At 36.6% G+C, this 18,762-nt stretch overlaps 9 protein-coding genes across 9 annotated transcripts; 6 read left to right on the forward strand and 3 right to left on the reverse strand. All coding sequences in view use genetic code 12, as the record gives it.

Annotated features, from left to right (window-relative positions):
- Positions 1-1,228: 1,228 nt before the first annotated feature.
- On the forward strand, positions 1,229-4,195 carry FAV1 (Fav1p; the record flags this gene model as incomplete). The annotated part of the gene is made up of 1 exon (XM_049326356.1): positions 1,229-4,195. One exon carries the CDS (start codon positions 1,229-1,231, stop codon positions 4,193-4,195), a length of 2,967 nt encoding a protein of 988 aa, XP_049182388.1.
- A 1,600-nt stretch (positions 4,196-5,795) lies between these two features.
- KGF56_000490 (uncharacterized protein) lies at positions 5,796-6,899 on the forward strand (the record flags this gene model as incomplete). The annotated part of the gene is made up of 1 exon (XM_049326368.1): positions 5,796-6,899. The coding sequence occupies one exon, from the start codon at positions 5,796-5,798 to the stop codon at positions 6,897-6,899; it is 1,104 nt and encodes a 367-aa protein (XP_049182389.1).
- A 312-nt stretch (positions 6,900-7,211) lies between these two features.
- Positions 7,212-8,210, reverse strand: KGF56_000491 (tRNA (guanine46-N7)-methyltransferase; the record flags this gene model as incomplete). Its single annotated transcript, XM_049326379.1, has 1 exon — positions 7,212-8,210. One exon carries the CDS (start codon positions 8,208-8,210, stop codon positions 7,212-7,214), a length of 999 nt encoding a protein of 332 aa, XP_049182390.1.
- A 186-nt stretch (positions 8,211-8,396) lies between these two features.
- On the reverse strand, positions 8,397-9,143 carry KGF56_000492 (mitochondrial 54S ribosomal protein uL10m; the record flags this gene model as incomplete). The annotated part of the gene is made up of 1 exon (XM_049326390.1): positions 8,397-9,143. The coding sequence occupies one exon, from the start codon at positions 9,141-9,143 to the stop codon at positions 8,397-8,399; it is 747 nt and encodes a 248-aa protein (XP_049182391.1).
- A 470-nt stretch (positions 9,144-9,613) lies between these two features.
- Positions 9,614-11,458, forward strand: DCR1 (ribonuclease III; the record flags this gene model as incomplete). The annotated part of the gene is made up of 1 exon (XM_049326401.1): positions 9,614-11,458. The coding sequence occupies one exon, from the start codon at positions 9,614-9,616 to the stop codon at positions 11,456-11,458; it is 1,845 nt and encodes a 614-aa protein (XP_049182392.1).
- A 473-nt stretch (positions 11,459-11,931) lies between these two features.
- Positions 11,932-12,495, reverse strand: KGF56_000494 (methylated-DNA--protein-cysteine methyltransferase; the record flags this gene model as incomplete). Its single annotated transcript, XM_049326411.1, has 1 exon — positions 11,932-12,495. The coding sequence occupies one exon, from the start codon at positions 12,493-12,495 to the stop codon at positions 11,932-11,934; it is 564 nt and encodes a 187-aa protein (XP_049182393.1).
- A 678-nt stretch (positions 12,496-13,173) lies between these two features.
- Positions 13,174-14,814, forward strand: SSZ1 (Ssz1p; the record flags this gene model as incomplete). Its single annotated transcript, XM_049326412.1, has 1 exon — positions 13,174-14,814. The coding sequence occupies one exon, from the start codon at positions 13,174-13,176 to the stop codon at positions 14,812-14,814; it is 1,641 nt and encodes a 546-aa protein (XP_049182394.1).
- Positions 14,815-15,171: 357 nt separating this feature from the next.
- On the forward strand, positions 15,172-16,965 carry GYP1 (Gyp1p; the record flags this gene model as incomplete). Its single annotated transcript, XM_049326413.1, has 1 exon — positions 15,172-16,965. One exon carries the CDS (start codon positions 15,172-15,174, stop codon positions 16,963-16,965), a length of 1,794 nt encoding a protein of 597 aa, XP_049182395.1.
- Positions 16,966-17,549: 584 nt separating this feature from the next.
- Positions 17,550-18,506, forward strand: KGF56_000497 (methylenetetrahydrofolate dehydrogenase (NAD(+)); the record flags this gene model as incomplete). Its single annotated transcript, XM_049326414.1, has 1 exon — positions 17,550-18,506. One exon carries the CDS (start codon positions 17,550-17,552, stop codon positions 18,504-18,506), a length of 957 nt encoding a protein of 318 aa, XP_049182396.1.
- Between the last annotated feature and the right edge of the window lie 256 nt (positions 18,507-18,762).

Here is an 18,762-nt window from a genome sequence, read left to right on the forward strand (position 1 = left end):
AGACCCCTCACTTTTTAGTTCGTACATATTAAAGGATCTTTGACGTATAATGCACTATAGAATTTCTATAAAGAACACTGAATTGACCATACATATAGAACTGGGTGCAGCTATTCGTAACTGTTGAAAGAATCAAAGAAAAGCTGACGTAAATACAAAATAACAAGATAACATAAGAAGTACATTAGAGTAAGTAAAATTTACACCCAGTCTCAGAATGAGATCGTTTTTAGTTTTTTTAGCAGTATTAATATCATCGTCAAAAAAAAAACACGTCTTATTGGCGACAGGCGGAGGTCGCGAAGTGACCTCGAATTTTTCCGAACTAAAACTACGATTTTATATAATATTGCAAACCCTTGTCGTCTAAGTATAGTTAGGGGTAGAGAATCAGCCGGTTTTGTGTCATTGTCACTTTTTTTTCGCAGCCAAATCAATACAAATTGGATGCAAATATAAAACAAGGGGATTTAGTGGTCTACATTAATCGAGGGAAACGACAAAAATTAGGGTGGAAAAACAAAGGCTAGTGAGATTAGTTTTGAGATCAAAAGTGTTACTAAGAAAATAAAGTTATAGTTCTCTTTTGTTTTTGATTTTTTGTAGTGTTTGTGAGTTAAAGTTTCTCTCCATAATCTTAGCTCCACGTTTACCCCATATGTACAAACAAGTGCATAAAAGTCTCTAAAATTACTGAGCATATTGTGGTAGAGTAACAATGTTTAGTTGGTAGTTTGTCTACTTCAAAGGGCCTGCTGCACCCTACAAGTCTACAGTTATGGTATCCCTTTTTTAGTAACAGATGTGTCACACTTTCTCACTAATACGAATATTTTTTTTTTTTTTAGTTTTCTTTTCAAGTTTTTGAAACAAAGAACTTGGAATAAAAACAAGGTTTATTTCTTAATAGAGCCAAAAACATATATATATGTGTTCCAACCCTTTATATATTCCTCTAGATATCCTAACTTTTTTGATTACTCTTTCCATACTTTTGTAAGCACAATCTGTTTAGGTAAAATAATCAAATTTGTCGTCACCTTGCCTAGACTAGTAGAGTAAAAAAAAAACTAAAAAAGTTTAAAAAACAATACCTCCTGAAAGTTTGGGAACCTTATCTGCCACCTTTCCTAGCGGGGTACCAAAACCTTGAAAACCTTGAATATTACAACCTCGTGATCAAGTAAATTAAAAAAATAGGAAATTTTTCTTTTTGAGGAAGTAGTCAATGAACTTGAAACATTCGTATTCCAACAATACGGATAAGATAGTTGACGAAGAAGAAGAAGAAGAGGAACAAGAAGAAGAAGAAGAGGAACAAGAACAAGAGGAACGAGAAGAAGAGGAACAGGAAGAAGAGGAACAAGAACAAGAGGAACGAGAAGAAGAGGAACAAGAAGAAGAGGAACAAGAAGAGAAAGAAACTGTTCAGCTTCAACCGTTAGTATTGTTAAAAAATTCGGCAAACAGTACAACTAAAAAGTATACAAAGTTGAATACTGATCGTCACTCTTTAGCAAGGAACTCTCATACACCAATAGTAACATTGAGAAAACCTGCATTAAAGGATTCAACTGCATTGGAAAATTTTTCTTTTTGCTTGCCAAATCTGAACAATAGGAGGCTAATAAAGCAACGAAAAATTTCTCTTAGCATTGACAAAAGGCAAGTACCCCGTGGGCAACTCCGCAATAAAAAACAACATTCGATGTTGACAAGTTCTGGAGTTGTTTTGTCACCAGTGACTGAATCTCGTGAAGACTCGGTTAGTCAAAACGGCAGTTTTGTCACTGCGAGTACATCTACACTGAAATACAAAAAAATCAACTCCCCAATGACAAATGATTTCTTCACTCATGATTTAGTTAGTGACTGTAAGTTTCAGTACCAGCAACATATCATAGAGTTTCTCAACTATGTAATTGACAAATTTAAGCAGTTGGACAATTTCATTGAAGTCAATGGCCTACTATGGAACGATTCACCAGAAAGAGGGTTGGTGCTTTACAACTTAATCAAAATCAATAAAGGTTATAAGAAAATGATCTTGAGTATATTAACACGATTGAGTAAACATTCTGGAATAGTTGTATTTTCAGACTCGAAACAACAAGAACAACCACAGGAGAACTCCGAAATTGATTTAATCAGCTGTAATATCTTTCAGTTTGTTTACAATTGCTCTATTGAAGAGATCAATATTGGTAATTTAGTCAATACCTCATTATTTTCAAATGAGTTTAAGTTTAACTTGTTGAGCTACTACTATAAGCTTAATTTTCTATTAAGCAAGCAAGTGAATGATTCCAAATGGTTAGTTATTCCTATGGAGATTTGGTACAAATTGCCATCATTTATCAAGCAAATTAAGGATCATTTATCTAAATTGAATAGGGAAAGCTGTCAAGATTTAGAGATTTGTTTAGTCAAGCTAAACTCAATTACCTTGAAATATCCTATTATCGACGATTTAAAGAGAAGTAATGGAATTGCAAAATGGAAGGATTTGAATAAGATTGATGCATTATTAGAGGCTAAATTCCCCGCATATTGCGACAAGCTGTATAAAGTGTTCAACAAGTATTACAATCAGCAACTATTAGCTGATTATGAGAATAGGCCATTGAGTTCCTCACTAGATAATGGTATAACTCACGTAAAGCAAGTGATGAGCCAAAAAACAGCAGTGGCAATCCCTCCTAGTGACTCTACACAGACGTTGCAACCTCCAAACAAGCCAGCAGCAGCAGCAGCATCATCAACAATATTATCACCATCATCATCAAAAACGGCGTCACTAAAGAAATCAATAAGCAAAATAATTACTCGAAGCTTATCTACAAATGACGCAGAAAGAAACCGGTTGCTGAATGATCCAATCAAGGAAGTTTTTTCACCAAGTGATGAGTCTCAAAATGGGAAAGATACTAGTATAGAGGTATTGCCTCAACGACACCAATCATTACAAGAACAACATTTCCGCAAGGAGAAACAATCCATCAAAACACCTGAAAAGGAAGCCTTCTATACGGATCTTAATGAGAGACCCTTACCGAAACTCCCTCATGCATCAACTCAGCGACCTTCTCAATACTATAAAGATTATTACCCGCAAAACCAGAACCAGAACCAAAGTCAGAGCCAGAGCCAGAGCCATAGTCGTAACCTGAGTATCACAGTGCAGCCAATAATGAAGCCCACAATTGAACGACATAGAACTGTGAATAGTAAATCTGGATCTTCACATAAACACAAGAAACGTGTAGATAATTCACAAATTCAATACCAATTGAACTGTTTGACACAGTTTAGAAAGAAATTGTTTCTAATTGGACCTCAATTGATTGAGTTTTTGACTCTACAGTTGCATTATTGTGAAGCATGGCAGAGATTTCTTGACGATGATTATGACGATGGTGATGACAATTTTAATGTTGATGTTAATGCTGTTGATGATGTTGGTGCTGTTGATGATGTTAATGATGTTAATGATGATGATGTTGTTGTTGTTGATGATAATGATGTTGATGTTGAACTGGAAGGAAAAGAGGAGGAGACGGTGATGGGAAAAGAGAAGAGTAAGAGGAAGAGTGGCACGCAAAACGAAGTAGAGGCAAAACTAGAGAACAAACAGGAAGGGCACCAACGACATAGTAACAAAAAGGGCAAGTCTACTGCATCAATTCATTCGCTAGAAAATAAATCCGAGAATAATAGGAATGTATTCATCACGAGGAATATAGCACATAGGACCAAGGTTAATGAAAAAAACCCATATATAAAGTCAATATATCAACTGTTTAATGAGAAACTACGCCATCAAATAGAATTCACCAAATCGACAATCATCTTACATATTGCAGATAGGCTTATTATTCCTATCGACGAGTGTTTAAAACTTTGTCAACTTGGTAAGGGCAATTTACAAAATGTCAATAAGTTTATGGAGTTGATTGTCAAGCAGTATAATAAGCTATATTGTGATTGGCTTGAAGGAATGATTGGTCCCAAGTCTATTATGGAGTATCAAGAGTTGTGTAATCGCATAAATGCTTTGCAGCATGGGAATACCAGTGAAAATGGTGCTAATATTAGTGGTAAAAATAGGAATAGTAAGAAATATGGTGTCAGACTTGGTGATGATATAATTAAATATTATGATCAATTGACCAAATTAAAAAGTTTATCAGCCTAACATCCTATACACTGTCAGATGATACGCTGTTGCCCCAGTATCGAGCAAAGCGAGATAGTGGAGCTACTGCAGCTAGTATCAGATGATACGCTGTCAGATGATACACTGACAGACTTGATAACATCCTAGAGTATATAGTTATAAACTAATAGTTAAATACAAATTAACAATTTGTAGGATATAGAAGTTGGATATTTTGGCTCTTTTTTGCAAAAATTTGGATATTTTAAAATAAAAACACCATTTTTTCAAAAAAAAAGTTGTTTTTGTTCCAAATGGAGTTAAGAATTGAAGTTCGGCTAAAAATATTTTACTGTTCCTAAAATGGTAACGGCCGATCTATTTCCCTTTTTGAAACTTTTTGAAAGCAATTTTTTACCAGAAAGCAGATAGAAAAAAATGACAAAAAATGACAAAAAAAATGGCAAAAATGGCAGAAATAGTAGAAATGGCAAAAATGGCAGAAATGACAAAAAAATGACAAAAAAATGACAAAAAAATGACAAAAAAATGACAAAAGAATGCTTGGTACGTATTGTATGTCGTCAAATGTCGTAGAAGACATTGCTTTTTGTCGTATGGACCATTAGAGGCAGCTAGTGTGCTGCACTATCGAGCAGAGCGAGATAGTGTCGTATGGACCATTAGAGGTAGATAGTGTCGTATGGACCATTAGAGGTAGATAGTGTCGTATGGGCCATTAGAGGCAGCTAGTGTCGTATGGGCCATTAGAGGCAGATAGTGTCGTATGGGCCATTAGAGGCAGATAGTGTCGTATGGGCCATTAGAGGCAGATAGTGTCATATGGACAATTGCTTTTTATCGTGTGATGTGTTTATACAATTTTTTTCTTGCTTGTATTAGTCGTGTGAACTCTTTCACTTTATGTAAATGCAAAGGGACACACAATGCCATAAGATATAATACGAGTCAAACCCATGTGTCTTGAAACCAAGAAATCAAAGATGAGCTAAATCACCGAACCTCTCTAGATAGAAAAAGAGATTAATTCCGTAGTAGTTGTTCCTATTTTAGACTATCCGAGATTTTGCACTACATCACCATCTCATTTACAACAAGAGTACATACAAACAGTAGTAGCAAGAAAAAGTTTTTTTCTTCCTTGAGCGAACAAATTACTGAATCATTATGAACCTCTCCTTGAACATTTGAACCTTGATTGCCGTATAGCCTTATAGTTATGGTTACCTTTATAGCCTTATAGTCATGGTTACCCTGGTACCTACAGTGTATTAGGACAATCAATGGTCAACAGGTTGTAAGTACTTTGTAGAAACTCTTGTTAACTATGGGCAAAAATCTTTTTCCTCTGAAATTTATTTTTTTTTTATTTTTTTTTTTTTTTTCCTTTAAATCATCAACGAATTTCTTTAAATTGCCACATTATTCTGTGATAACTACCCCCTTCTTTTTCTTGAGTTCTATCAAAACAAGGTATTGATACATTGCCACTTTACCGCCACCATTCTGTAAAGAGGTCTCTATTATTTGCATATACCGGTCAATTGATAAACCTGTTATCCCTAAACACAAGTCCCCCAGGTATTCTTGTTTTAATTTATTCTTTTTTTCCTTCGTCATGTCATCAATTCCAAGTCAACCTTATGGGCTGAAGCAACAGCAACAGCAACAGCAACATTCTTCTACAATTCCAACTGGTTCGGATATACCTCCTCCAATTATTGAATCAAAACCAACTAGTAATTTCGAATTGTCTCAATCCAATTCCATCAAGCCCTATCCATCTGTTTCAGACGCCACTACTACTACTACTACGACCCCCACTGTCCAAGGACAAGGTCCACTCTGTTACTTGTTAACCTGGAAAGATCCAATCTACACTGGTAAAGTATTTGGCTCTCTCATTCTCGGTTTAGTTATCTTCAAAACCGTCAATTTGGTCAATATCTTTTTCCATGTTGCTTACATTGGTTTATTGTTTTCTGCTGTAGCCGAGTACTCGGGTAAATTGATTACGGGAAGAGGTTTTGTTACCAACTACTCCAAACGGTTTGCAAATTCTTCTTGTGCGGAAAAATTCAATAAAGAAGTCTTACCATCAATTGCTGGTTTTACTGTTTGTTTTGAAAAAACTATCAAGAAAATCGTTTACGCTCAAGATATCGAGTCTACTTTGAAAGCTGCTGCTGTTTCTTACATCTTGTACAAAGTAACCTCATATGTCACATTGTTCAAATTGTTGATTACTGTGATCTTCTCGGCATTTACAATCCCATTTGCTTATAATAATAAGCAAAAGGAAATTGATGCATTTGTTAGTGCAAGGACTCAATGTGCAAAGTCCCAATTTCAAAAATTACTCGCAAAGATTAAAAAGGAAGCTGGTCCTCATATTGATAACTTGATCAAGAAGTCGGGTCCAGTTGGTGCATTTGTTCAATCCAAGATCCCCGTTAGAACTGCTGGATCAACTGTTGGTGACTCAAAAGCTACCAGTTATGGTACTGCTGCTGATTCTCACAGCACATCATCACCATCACCATCAAAACCAGTAGTTGGTGCACATTCATCTGGTGTTTCTTCAGGAGTAACTTCATCAACTACAGTCCCAGTGAATGCAACCAAACCTTTCCCAACTGTTCCTAATACTACAGTTGGTGGAGAGTTTGACGATACCGATGATTTTGCTGACACTACTCAAGAACATAAACCAATCTACTAGATCTACAGTGGAAAGAGAAATTGATTGTGTTTTCACACATGCGTTCAACTATAAAGTCTTCAAAAACAACCCCACTTGTTATTTATCCTGGTTCTCTCAAAATCTTTTTTTTTTTTTAACCTTTTTTGAATACATTATTCAAAAGTTTTTATTCATTAATTAAACTTTAAAAGTTTATTCCACATAATCGAATAAAATCTTACTACTATATATTTAGGAAAAGATTTATAAATATATCTATATATTTATTTAAATGTTTATATATGTATGTATGCATTTATGCATGTATGTATGTATGGATATGTATATCCTCTATTCACAATCTTCTGGATTCGGTAATCTTTCATAACAAGCAATCCATTTGGATCCCTTATTTCTAGTCACTTTTTGACCTTCTTCAGTTGAATTATACATTATCTTTACACACTCATCTTTATCTTCCCATTCTTTACTTAACCTCTGGAAAAGCGGATGTTCATCCAAGTGTTTAACCATCCAGTTGTGCAAATCTTCAACATCTGTTATTGTGTATATTACCCCGCCCTCTCTCAATGCATAAGCATATTCACTTAGTAAAGTATTTGTAATAATCCTAGCCTTGTGTTTACGTTGCTTAAAATGAGGATCGGGAAAACAAAAAAACATCTTCTTTAATTGTCCTCTTGTAAAGAAATTTGGCAAGAATTTCATTGCATTGCCCCGGATAACTCCAATATTATCATACTTGTAGCTCTGATCCCTATGCTGACTTCTTAATGCAACAATTCGATCCTCAACATACTGTGTAACTTGCACTCTGATTTCCATCCCCAAAATCAAACAATCAGGAAATCGAGGGCCTAAATCAATCATTAAACCGCCAAATCCACATCCTATATCTGTTATCTCAACTTTTCTTCCGTTAGCAAGTGGATAAATCGTTGACCAGTTCATTGTTTCAGGCGATTTGGGGTATGCCAATTTGTGATCAGAAAATGGATTGGAATGGGCCCTTTGACGGTAATACCTCTTTTGCGGAAGCTTCATTACCGTATTGGTGTCCAATTCAGAAGTAGATGAGTCCAAAGAACCCGCCCCAGTGTGCTCTTGTATGCGCACTTGCTTCTTGCGGTTCTGTTCTTGGCTATCTCTATATCTCTTTCGCGTAGTTATGGCATTGGTGCTTCCCTGCACCTCTTGTTCTCGTTCTTGCACATGCTGCTGCTGCTGCTGCTGCTGCTGTTCTTGTTCTCGTTCTTGTTTCAGTTGCTGGTTTTCTCCTACAACCAAACCTGACTTCCCTTCCAGATGTGCAGTAGCTGGCTCACACATTCTTAACTGAACCTTGACTCGACCTGGAGAGTCCGATGAGCTTGAAAAATTTCCAGCTTCTTTTTTTTTTTTTTATTTCTTTTTGTGCGACATTTTTGCAACTTATCTTTTACAAGGTTGATTTTGTTGAAATGAGATCATACATAAGAGCTATATACAATGAGAAGGGACCTCACTCACACTCGCTTAGCTGCTTTCTGTTGATTCTGCTTCCTTGCTGTTAGGATCTAAGTCCTTTGCTCTAGTATCCATAGTCAAGTAGAGCAAGTGTGCTGGAGTTTCCAAAGTATGAACTAAACCAGAACCACCAACCATTGTCAACAATCCCAACAATTGACCTTGTAAACCTACTTTAGTGGGTAAGTTCTTAAACTGATCAAGTTCGGCAGGGTTCATAAACGTATTCTTTTCAACCTTAGCTCCCATTATAAACAATTTCTCACTAAATTTTTTCAACACTTTATTAATCTGCTGAATTAAGCTTGGGTCACATTCTGGAATGCTTATACACCCCGTGGGTCCAACAAATAATGGTGCTAGTGGGTGGTGCACGTCTTTGTTCCTACTTGAGACTCCCAAGCCTGCAGGATCTTCTTCATGACTGCATCTAAGATATGTGCGATATATGGAATTGTTCAAAATCGTCAATTTAACGCCACTAGCACTAGCACTACCTAATTTCGCTTCATTCTCAGTTCTTTTCGCTACTTTTATTTTGGCTAGTTCTTGTCTAAACTGTTTATTCTCAGCTTTGCTGAGATTATTGTGATGGACAAATAATAAAATTTGATTATTGTCATTCAAGTGTTTGTACAAGTCCATGAGATATGTCTTTCTTGAAAAGAGTGGTTTCTCGGTACGTCTGTTGATGAATGTTTGTTGCTCTTCGTTCGCTGGTACAAAATTTGGGTACAGCGACTCGGGGGTCGACATAGCTGTAGCAGTAGAGTAGCAAAAAGCCATTCTTAAATTTGCATTATTTTGGAATAAAGAAAGTCGCGTACAGCTCCCAACTATACCTGTAGTTCGCCATACACTGTTCATATTTCGATACAATACGATACGATACTATGGAATCTATACTTTGGTGATGACAACCATACAAGAGTTGAAAATTTTCAGTTCTTTTGGTTGGTTTTTTTTTTTTGTTTTTTTGTTTTTTTGTTTTTTTTCAACGAATTCTGTCATTATGGTATTTTGAAAAGACAGGACAAAAGTATTACTTGGATAATACTTTACAGTTATCAGCAAGTACCAAGGTAGTTATGTACTGAATCTTTTGCCGCTATTGCTATACTGCCGCTCCTGCTGAATCGTTGCTCCTGCTATACTGCTGCTACAGATACTACTATTGCTACAGTAAGAAATCAGAGTTGATAAATCACAATTGAAAAAGGCTCGATATGTCGATATCTGAGTTCAACCTGTTTATTAGGGATGTTGAGGGTTCAAGTGGAGAGAATAGCAAGAACACTGAAAATGTAAAGAATATTTCTAATGTTGAAAGCGTCACTGATATTTCCAATGTTCCTGTTCCATCTGGTGTTTGTGACTTTTATATCCCAACGAAAGATGATACTACATTATGCCAAAAAAGACAACTGCAAATCATGGATGAAGACGATCGAGGTGGATGTAAGAAAAAATTTAGGGTCAATGATTCCAGATCTTCTCTGGCTGTCAGTGAGTCTATATTTGACAGACCACCACCTCGCAGTATTGGTTTCCTAGATTTACAAAGATTGGAACATGCTACTAAATCTATGCAAAAAAGTGTCGCTTTGATTTTGAATCAAGCACCCTCTATCAATGAACTAACTTATATGATAAACTCTCCAGATATTGACAGTGGAACCAAAAGTGAATTGCAACAAAGCAATTTGATCTCATTGGCTTCAAAATTGAAGTCAAAATATATGGTAGGAGATGCTCCCATCTTGGATAGTATCTTCAGCGGCGAACTCGTTCTCTCAAGGGAAAATCTAGAGGCGTTGACAAAAGTTGAAGGAGAACTAGATTCAAAAAAGGTGGAAGTTATTTTTCCTAGAAACACGGTTGACGATGTTCCCCCTACTGGCATCAAAGACAATTTACCACCTTTACCTATCATCAATGATGCAACATTATACGAAAAGGTTTTTGTTCACAAATCTACCGTCAACAACAAAACTTATTTAGGTTCTGAAAACTTAATTCATTGTCATAATGAAAGGTTGGAATTTCTTGGTGACTCTATTTTGAACAACTTGGTTACTTTGATCATCTTCAAAAGGTTCCCAAACAACACTGAAGGCGACTTGTCCAAAATCAGGGCAGCAATGATTAATAATCGTGTGTTGAAAGACTTGGCTGTTTCATATGGCTTTGATAGGAAATTGAGAACAAGAATCCCTGAAGGCTCTTTAACCCTTGGAGACCAGAAAATTTATGCCGATGTTTTTGAAGCTTATATTGGAGCGTTAGGACTTGAAAGAGGTTTTGATTTGGATGAAATTAAATCATGGTTAGAAAGCTTGTATGACAACTTAATTATTGAGTTACAACTGGAGTTTATTAAAGATCCTTTGGATAGAGATGCCAAAACAGAACTTTACTCCAAAGTTGGAACGGCTGATTTACATCCTGATTACAAGGTTGTTACTGTTGGCGACGGTTCTAATGTCGAGTATGTTGTTGAGTGTTCGATCAATGGTGAGTTCTTGGGGAGTGGCTCTGCGCCAAGCGCTAAAGAAGCTAGTCTCCGAGCAGCAATGAACGCTTTGAAAAATACGCCCGTAGTCGAGAAATACTTTTTGGAACGTAAGAAAACTACTAAGCCTATTCAACTACAAAGAAAGGAAAGGAACGAACAAAAGAAATTGGAGAAATTGAAAAAATTAGAAGAAGCAGCTGCAAATTTAGCAAATGAACCCAGCACTCCATTTACACCGCCTTCTCCAATCCATACCGAGATGTTCCCCGTCGAAGTGGATTACGAATGTAAGTTAGATTGCGATGCAAAGAATAAATTGTATGCAAAAATCGGCAAGGAAACAGGTACACAACCAGAATATATCATTGCTGCTACTGAAAATAATCAGCATACCGCTCAATTGAGGATCCGAAATTTGAACGTCGCTGTAGCTACTGATACCTCTAGAAAGAAAGCAATGTCCAGAGTTGCAAATGCTATATGGAACAATAAAGAAGCATTGAGAGAATTGTGTAAACGTTTTGACCCACCAAAGATATCTAGAATTGAGGAATAAAGTTCGAATGTACACATTTTTTTATTTTTTTTTCTGTTTGTTTGTTTGTTTATCTCTTCATGTTGTAGACAACCATTCAAAGCTAGAAAATGTAATTTGATCTTGGTGGAAAACCACTTAAATCAATGAGATAAGTTTTGGATAAAAAAAAAAGATAAAAAAACTGGGAAAAAAACTTGAGGAAAAAAATGGTCCCTAGCAGGATCGAACTGCTGATCTTGGCGTTATTAGCACCACGCCTTAACCAACTAGGCCAAGGGACCTGTTTCTACATCAGTAGCAGTACCATTGGCTTTAATAATAACTCTACAGCTAGATTTTTCAAAGTAGTGACACCATCGACCAGAGAGAGATAATGGAGCAACACTTTGTAGCTTGGTCTTTCAACTGGAAAGCAACACTATCGAGCAGAGCGACCGCTACATCTTTTTGACCCCCCCCCTCGCCTCACTCTTGTGAAAACCCAATTTGTATTAATCTGTAACAATGAATGAATAATCACTACCTAACTCAGATTTTAAGAGGTGCCGTTTGACTTCAATCCCCCATTTATAGCCATTGAGTTTGCCCGAGAGTGCAATGACGCGATGGCAAGGTACCACCACCGCAATTTTATTTGAACCGCACCCGTTCCCAACAACTCTACTTGATCCAGGCAGTAGCTTCATACTATCAGCAATCTCTCCATAGTGTTTTGTTTTACCAGGAGGAATCTTCATCAATTCACGCCAGATGCGCTGTTGTAATTGCGTGCCAAAGATAAACTCAACTGGAATAGTATTAATCGTTTCCTTTCCAGGATTATTCATTAATTTTTCAAACTTCTCAATCGATTCTTTAACCAATGATCGATCCGAGAGTGTTGAAAGTGGTTGTAGTTGATATTCTCGTTTCGGTTTAAATTCCTCAACTAATTTCTTGCAAAGTTCCATAGCATCTTTCCCTATTGACGCGTACATTAACGCGCCTTGGTCATTCAATACCAAGAGAGCCTTGAACGGTGTTGAGTCAATTATTGTATAGTAAAGCAGCTTCATTTTGTGTGACATATTCGATGCAATACTTATTTCAAGGATGGTTTCACTATGAACACTCTAAGTCATATTCATACCATACCATACCATACCATATTATACCTTTAGGTGTTTGTTTTTATTTTTTTTATTTTTTTTATTTCATTTATCTCATCAACATCAAAGCAAAATTTGCTTGAAATTGATGCAAAAAAAGAGAAAAAGAACAAGAGAATCGAAAACCTCTCATTCTCTTTCTGAGTGCAATATAGACGGCACTCATTTCCACTTAGTATGAATGTGAACATATAAAGATATAGCACATATATATATAGCACATATATATTTATCAAAGCTCTACTATCCAGCGAAGCGAGCTAATGTCGCTAGTTGGTGGCAGCTACAAAGTGTTTCTCCACTACCTGGCTTTGCTCGATAGTATCGTTTTCCTATGAGATGAAGGTTCATAGTAAGTTCTTTGCCCTGTTATTAACCTTTTTAGCAACTCACCTTCCATATATATGGAATTATCTAGGTAAATGGGTCGTACTTGTACAGGGAGTTACAACAATATATTCACTATCAAACGCTACCAATAACCAACCTCATTTCCAGATTTTGATAGTGTAAAAATTTTCGATGATCTTTTTTTTTTTCAGTTTGTTTTATTTTTCATCTCCCTCTAGAAACTTTCACCCAAGAATGACCGTCATAGGTATAACCTTTGGTAACACTTCCTCGTCAATTGCTGTGGCAACCCAGGACGGTAAAGTTGACGTGATTGCAAATCCAGATGGTGACCGTTCCATACCTTCTGCTTTATCCTATGTCGGTAGCGATGAATATCATGGATCTCAAGCGGAAGCAAGATTAATTAGAAACCCAGAGAATACTATTATTAACTTTAGAGATTTCATTGGTGAAGAATTCTCGGAAATCAAAGACGACTTTTCTTACGGGGCTAAACCAAAAGATGTGAATGGCGAAATTACATACGAAATTACGAATAACGGGAAAACCGAGTTATTGTCAGTCCACGAAATTGCAAAGAGGCATTTCAAACAATTAAAGTCTGCAGCAGAAGACTATATTGGAAAACCAGTTGAAAAAGTAGTTTTAGCGGTCCCCACTGATTTCAGCGAGCACAAAAGGGAGGAGATTTCCAAAATTGCTGCAGATGCAGGCTTGAAAGTATTACAGTTGATCAATGAACCATCTGCTGCTTTACTAGACCATTTATCGACCGAGAATGACAAATTGAAGGAAGACAAAATCTACGTTGTTGCCGATTTTGGAGGCACCAGGTCAGATGGTGCTATTATTGCTGTAAGGGGCGGTGTTTTCACAATTTTAGCAACTTTCCATCAGCATGGTTTGGGTGGTGACGATTTGGACGCATCATTATCCGAATTTTTCGCCAAGGAGTTTGAGAAAAAGTACAAGGTTGACCCAAGAAAAAATGCGAGATCTCTTGCCAAGTTGAAAGCAGAGTCTATTGTTGTTAGAAAGACTTTATCAAATGTGCAAACTTCAACTTGTTCAATTGAGTCATTGGCAGAAGGTTTTGACTTCCACACAAGTATAAACAGATTAAGATACGAGTTGGCTGCAAGGGAGCCTTTAAGCAAGATGACGGCATTTGTTGAAAAACTCATTTCAAAAGCAGGATTGGAGCCTTTGGATGTTGACGAGGTTTTGTTAGTAGGTGGTTGTGCTCACACCCCTAAATTAGCCTCCAATATTTCTTACCTTTTCCCAGAATCAACTAAAATAGTTGCACCATCTTTAGACCCCAAAGCATTAAATCCTTCAGAGTTGATTGCTCGCGGAGCTGCCTTGCAAGCTTCCTTGATTGAGAGCTTTGATCAAGAAGAGATCAATGAATCCTTACAGCCAATAGTTGTAAACACTCAGCACATTTCCAAACCAATTGGTATCAAAGACAACGAAGGAAAATTCCAGCCGATATTAGTTGCAGAAACTGCTTATCCAATCAAGAGATCGATCGAAGTAACGAATGGAGAACATTCAACTGCTTTAGTACAATTATACGAAGGAAAAAGAACAGTTAAGGAAACAGTGGTTGAAAAAGAGAAAAATGAAGACGATTCAGAAGAAGAAGAAGAAGAAGAGGAGGAAGATTCGGATGAAGAACCAGAAGTTGTGAAAGAAGTGGTTTATGAAGCAGGTGACTTGTTAGCTGAATTATCCTTAAAAGACTTGACACCAAATTCAAAATTAGAAGTCACTGTGAACATCACCCAAAATGGTGTTTTACATTTAACAGGTAGAAAGTTGAAACAAGGATCAGCCCCAGTAACAGGCGAAGTTTTATCACAATAGATGCAAGTTGTTATTCTAATCAGAATGGAAAAATTGTTTATAGAAAATATTTATTTTCACCTATACTCAACCGCAATTGTAGTATCTAACTTACAACTACTCTTTCTACGTCTTGTCTCTCTCCACTACATACTCTTTTCCTACTCTATCTACCATTCAATTTACACTTTCAATGGTCGTTGATCTGCAACGTATTTTTATTCTATCCAAATGCGAAAAGCAATTAATTTTTCCGTTTCTTGTACAATTTTTTTTTTTTCTTCTTCCTTTTGACATGAGCATTTGTATTTTTATACGACGCTACAACAACAAGTACAGCAACGACAATTTGCTTCACTTTCAGTAATATTCTCAACTATGGGGAGAAAGAAGCAAGAGATGGTACAGGTGTATAATGGGTCTAAAAACGAGTTTATATTTGGAGAAGAGGGAGGCAGGGGTAAGAATTTATCGTCATTTTTAAGGAATTTGTCATTAACTGGGTCTAGTAAAAGTAGCAGTGGTACTTCTCAAAGATCTATTGATGAAGCAAATAGCAACATTTATGGAAGTCTATCTTACAATAAGCAATTAGGCAATTCAAATCCAAGCTTGACAAGTGGCTCGGTTTTGACACCTCGTCCATCTTCGAGTCGAGCGGTTTCGTCCAGTGCAATCAATCTTTCGCAGAATATGATGTTTAATCTGGACATGGATAAAGCAAGCAAAAGCAGCAATTCCCACCATCACCATTACCACCACCACCACCACCACAACCACCAACGTGTTCATTCTATGTATAAGGACTTGGATGATGATTGGAATGCAGAGATTGAGGAAGAAATAGCTCGAGGAAGAGGTGGAGGTGGTGGAGGAGGAGGGGTAACAAGTTCCGGAATGAATGAGTTGTATTCCGACATCAGCACATTATCTCAACAACAGCACAGTCATAATCCACCAAGAAAAGAACTGATGGAACTTAGAGAAGAATTACCCAAAAAAAGCTCTGGAACTGAAAGTCAAGGGCATAGTAAGCTTGCCAAATTCAAAAGTGTTTTGACATGCGATAATGTGATAAATATTCAGGAATTAAGAAAATTGTCTTGGAATGGAATACCAAATGAGCTACGGGCGCTTTCTTGGTTATTACTTTTAGGGTATCTTCCAACGAATCGGTCACGGCAAAGCTCTACTTTGAAAAGAAAACGTCAGGAGTACCTTGATGGTATTGCCAGTGTTCAAATCAATTTTGATGGAGAAGCGGACTCTAATGTTTCTTCGAGTACTTTCAACGGAAGCAGAGAAAATCAACTCTATCATCAAATAAGAATAGACGTGAAAAGAACAAATCCAAACTCGAAACTATATGCTCACCCAATAACGCAAACATCCCTTCAAAAAATCTTGTACCTTTGGGCCATTAGGCACCCTGCGAGTGGATATGTCCAGGGAATCAATGACTTGGCCACGCCCTTTTATCAAATTTTCTTGAGTAACTACATATGGCAACTTCAAGAATGGAAGCAAAAGAAACACAAGGAAAATGAGTTTCTTTTCATTCCCGGGTATATGACATCCGACGATGCAAATGAAGTTATTGATTCAGAACAAAAGTTATTTGAGGATACGAGACTATTGGATTATAACTTGAATAACTTTGATCCTAGTTTGTTGAGTTCTCGTGTTATTTCGATTATTGAGGCCGACACATACTGGTGTTTATCTCGCTTACTTGAGAACATTACCGACAACTATATTCATGAGCAACCAGGAATTCTTCGACAAGTTGGTGAGTTGAAAACCCTTATTTCTAAGATAGACAACGACTTGATATTGCATTTTGAAAAAGAGGGTGTTGAGTTTTTGCAGTTTGCATTTAGATGGATGAATTGTTTGTTAATGAGAGAATTGCCAATTGAATTAATTATCCGGATGTGGGACACATATCTAAGTGAACAACCTTTAGGGTTCAACACTTTTCATACATATGTATGTGCAGCGTTTCTCATCAAGTTTAGTAGCGAACTAAAGCAGAAGGACTTTCAAGAGATTTTGTTGTTCCTACAGAATCCACCAACTTCAAACTGGAAGGAGAAGGATATCGAATTGATGTTGAGTGAGGCATATATCTGGCAAAGCTTGTACAAGAATGCATCTGCACATTTAAGGTGATGATGATGACAGAGTTACCTCTAGCAGGGGTATTTTTTTTTTTAAAAAAAAATTGTCAGCCAGACTAAGAATTCCCACCTGATAACTATTTTTTTATCAGTGCAGGGCAGTGCAGGGCAGGGCAGTGACAGGACCCCAAGAAACCCATGCTGCCTAAAAGCTACAAAATTTGGGAGAGTTCTTTTTTTTTTTTAATTTTTTAATTTTTTTTTTTTGCTTTTTTTTTTTTTTTCACACAAAGCGACAAGGTCAGCACGTAAACCCTCAGGTATCACGAAGTTGTATCCTAATAATGCAATTCCTAAGTATTGGATATAGAGAGAAATAGTAAGAGTGTGAAAGAGAAAGAGAGAGACAAGATATATAGAATTATGTGTCAAAAGGTAAAAATAAAAATGACATAATTAGATATTTTCTATGTGTATGTATATATATTTTTTTTCCCCTGTTCTCTTCCTACTGTCAAATTATTTATATATTAGATAGACATATTTTCATCTCATCTCATCTCATCTCATCTCAATCAAATTAAGTCCGAAGAATTCTTTGTTTTTCTAAATTGTACAGCCATATTCATCTAGGCCATGTCTAGACCAGCCGGAAGAACTATATTGGCTTCAACCATTGCCAAACCTTACCAAGAAGAGGTAACTTCAGCAGTTCAGAAATTGACCTTCAAACCAACTTTAGTGGGACTCCTTGCAAACGATGATCCTGCGGCTAAAATGTATGCCAACTGGACTGAGAAAACTTGCGAATCTTTAGGATTTAACTATCGGTTGATTGAGATGAAAAAAAACGATTTAGAATTGTCCTTGATCAAAGCAAACAAAGATGATAAAGTTAATGGTATTATGGTTTATTTTCCAGTCTTTGGAGACAAACAAGACCAATATTTACAGCAGTTGATCTCTCCAGAAAAGGACGTGGAGGGATTGAACTTTTTGTACTACCACAACTTGTACCACAATGTCAGGTTCTTAGATCCGCCACATAATCAGCAAAAATCGTTAATACCATGTACCGCTTTAGCAATGGTAAAGATCTTGGAATACTTGGGCGTCTATAACAATATTTTACATTACGGGAATAGATTGTATGGAAAGAAAATAATGGTTGTCAATAGGTCAGAAATAGTAGGGAGACCCTTGGCTGCGTTGTTGGCTAATGACGGGGCCACTGTTTATTCAGTTGATATAAACGACATTCAACAGTTTACCCGAGGTGACGATTTACTGGAACATAGACATTTAGTAAAAGATTTGGATAAAAATGAATACACTTTAGAGAAGTTGGCACCACAATGTGACGTGATAATTACTGGTGTTCCATCTGACAAGTATAAATTCCCCACCAAGCTCGTTAGATATGGAGCTATTGTCATCAATTTCTCTAGCTCAAAAAACTTCCACGATGATATAAAAGAGAGGGCTGCGTTGTACGTGCCATCAATCGGTAAAGTGACAATCGCAATTTTGTTAAGAAATTTGTTGAGGTTAATTGATAACAAGCAAATAAGAGAGTCTAACAAGAGTGACTAACCAACGGAGGGAAAGAGAGGTTTATGACTCAGGATCTCAAAAAATTAAAACAAAAAAAAGGCTTACAATGGGATCAGTTCTACTCAGAAAGGCTTACAATGGGATCAGCTCTGCTCAGAAAGACTTACAATGGGATCAGTTCTGCTCAGAAAGACTTACAATGGGATCAATTCTGCTCATAGAGATTGACAATTTTTCTTTACTTGGTTAAGTTTATTAGTAAATAAGCAAACAGTATGATTTTGTTTTCTAAAAG

The sequence above is a fragment of the Candida oxycetoniae genome (genome assembly GCF_023343755.2).
Source record: "Candida oxycetoniae strain CBS 10844 chromosome Unknown scaffold7, whole genome shotgun sequence".
Classification (NCBI taxonomy): Eukaryota; Fungi; Ascomycota; class Pichiomycetes; order Serinales; family Debaryomycetaceae; genus Lodderomyces; species Lodderomyces oxycetoniae.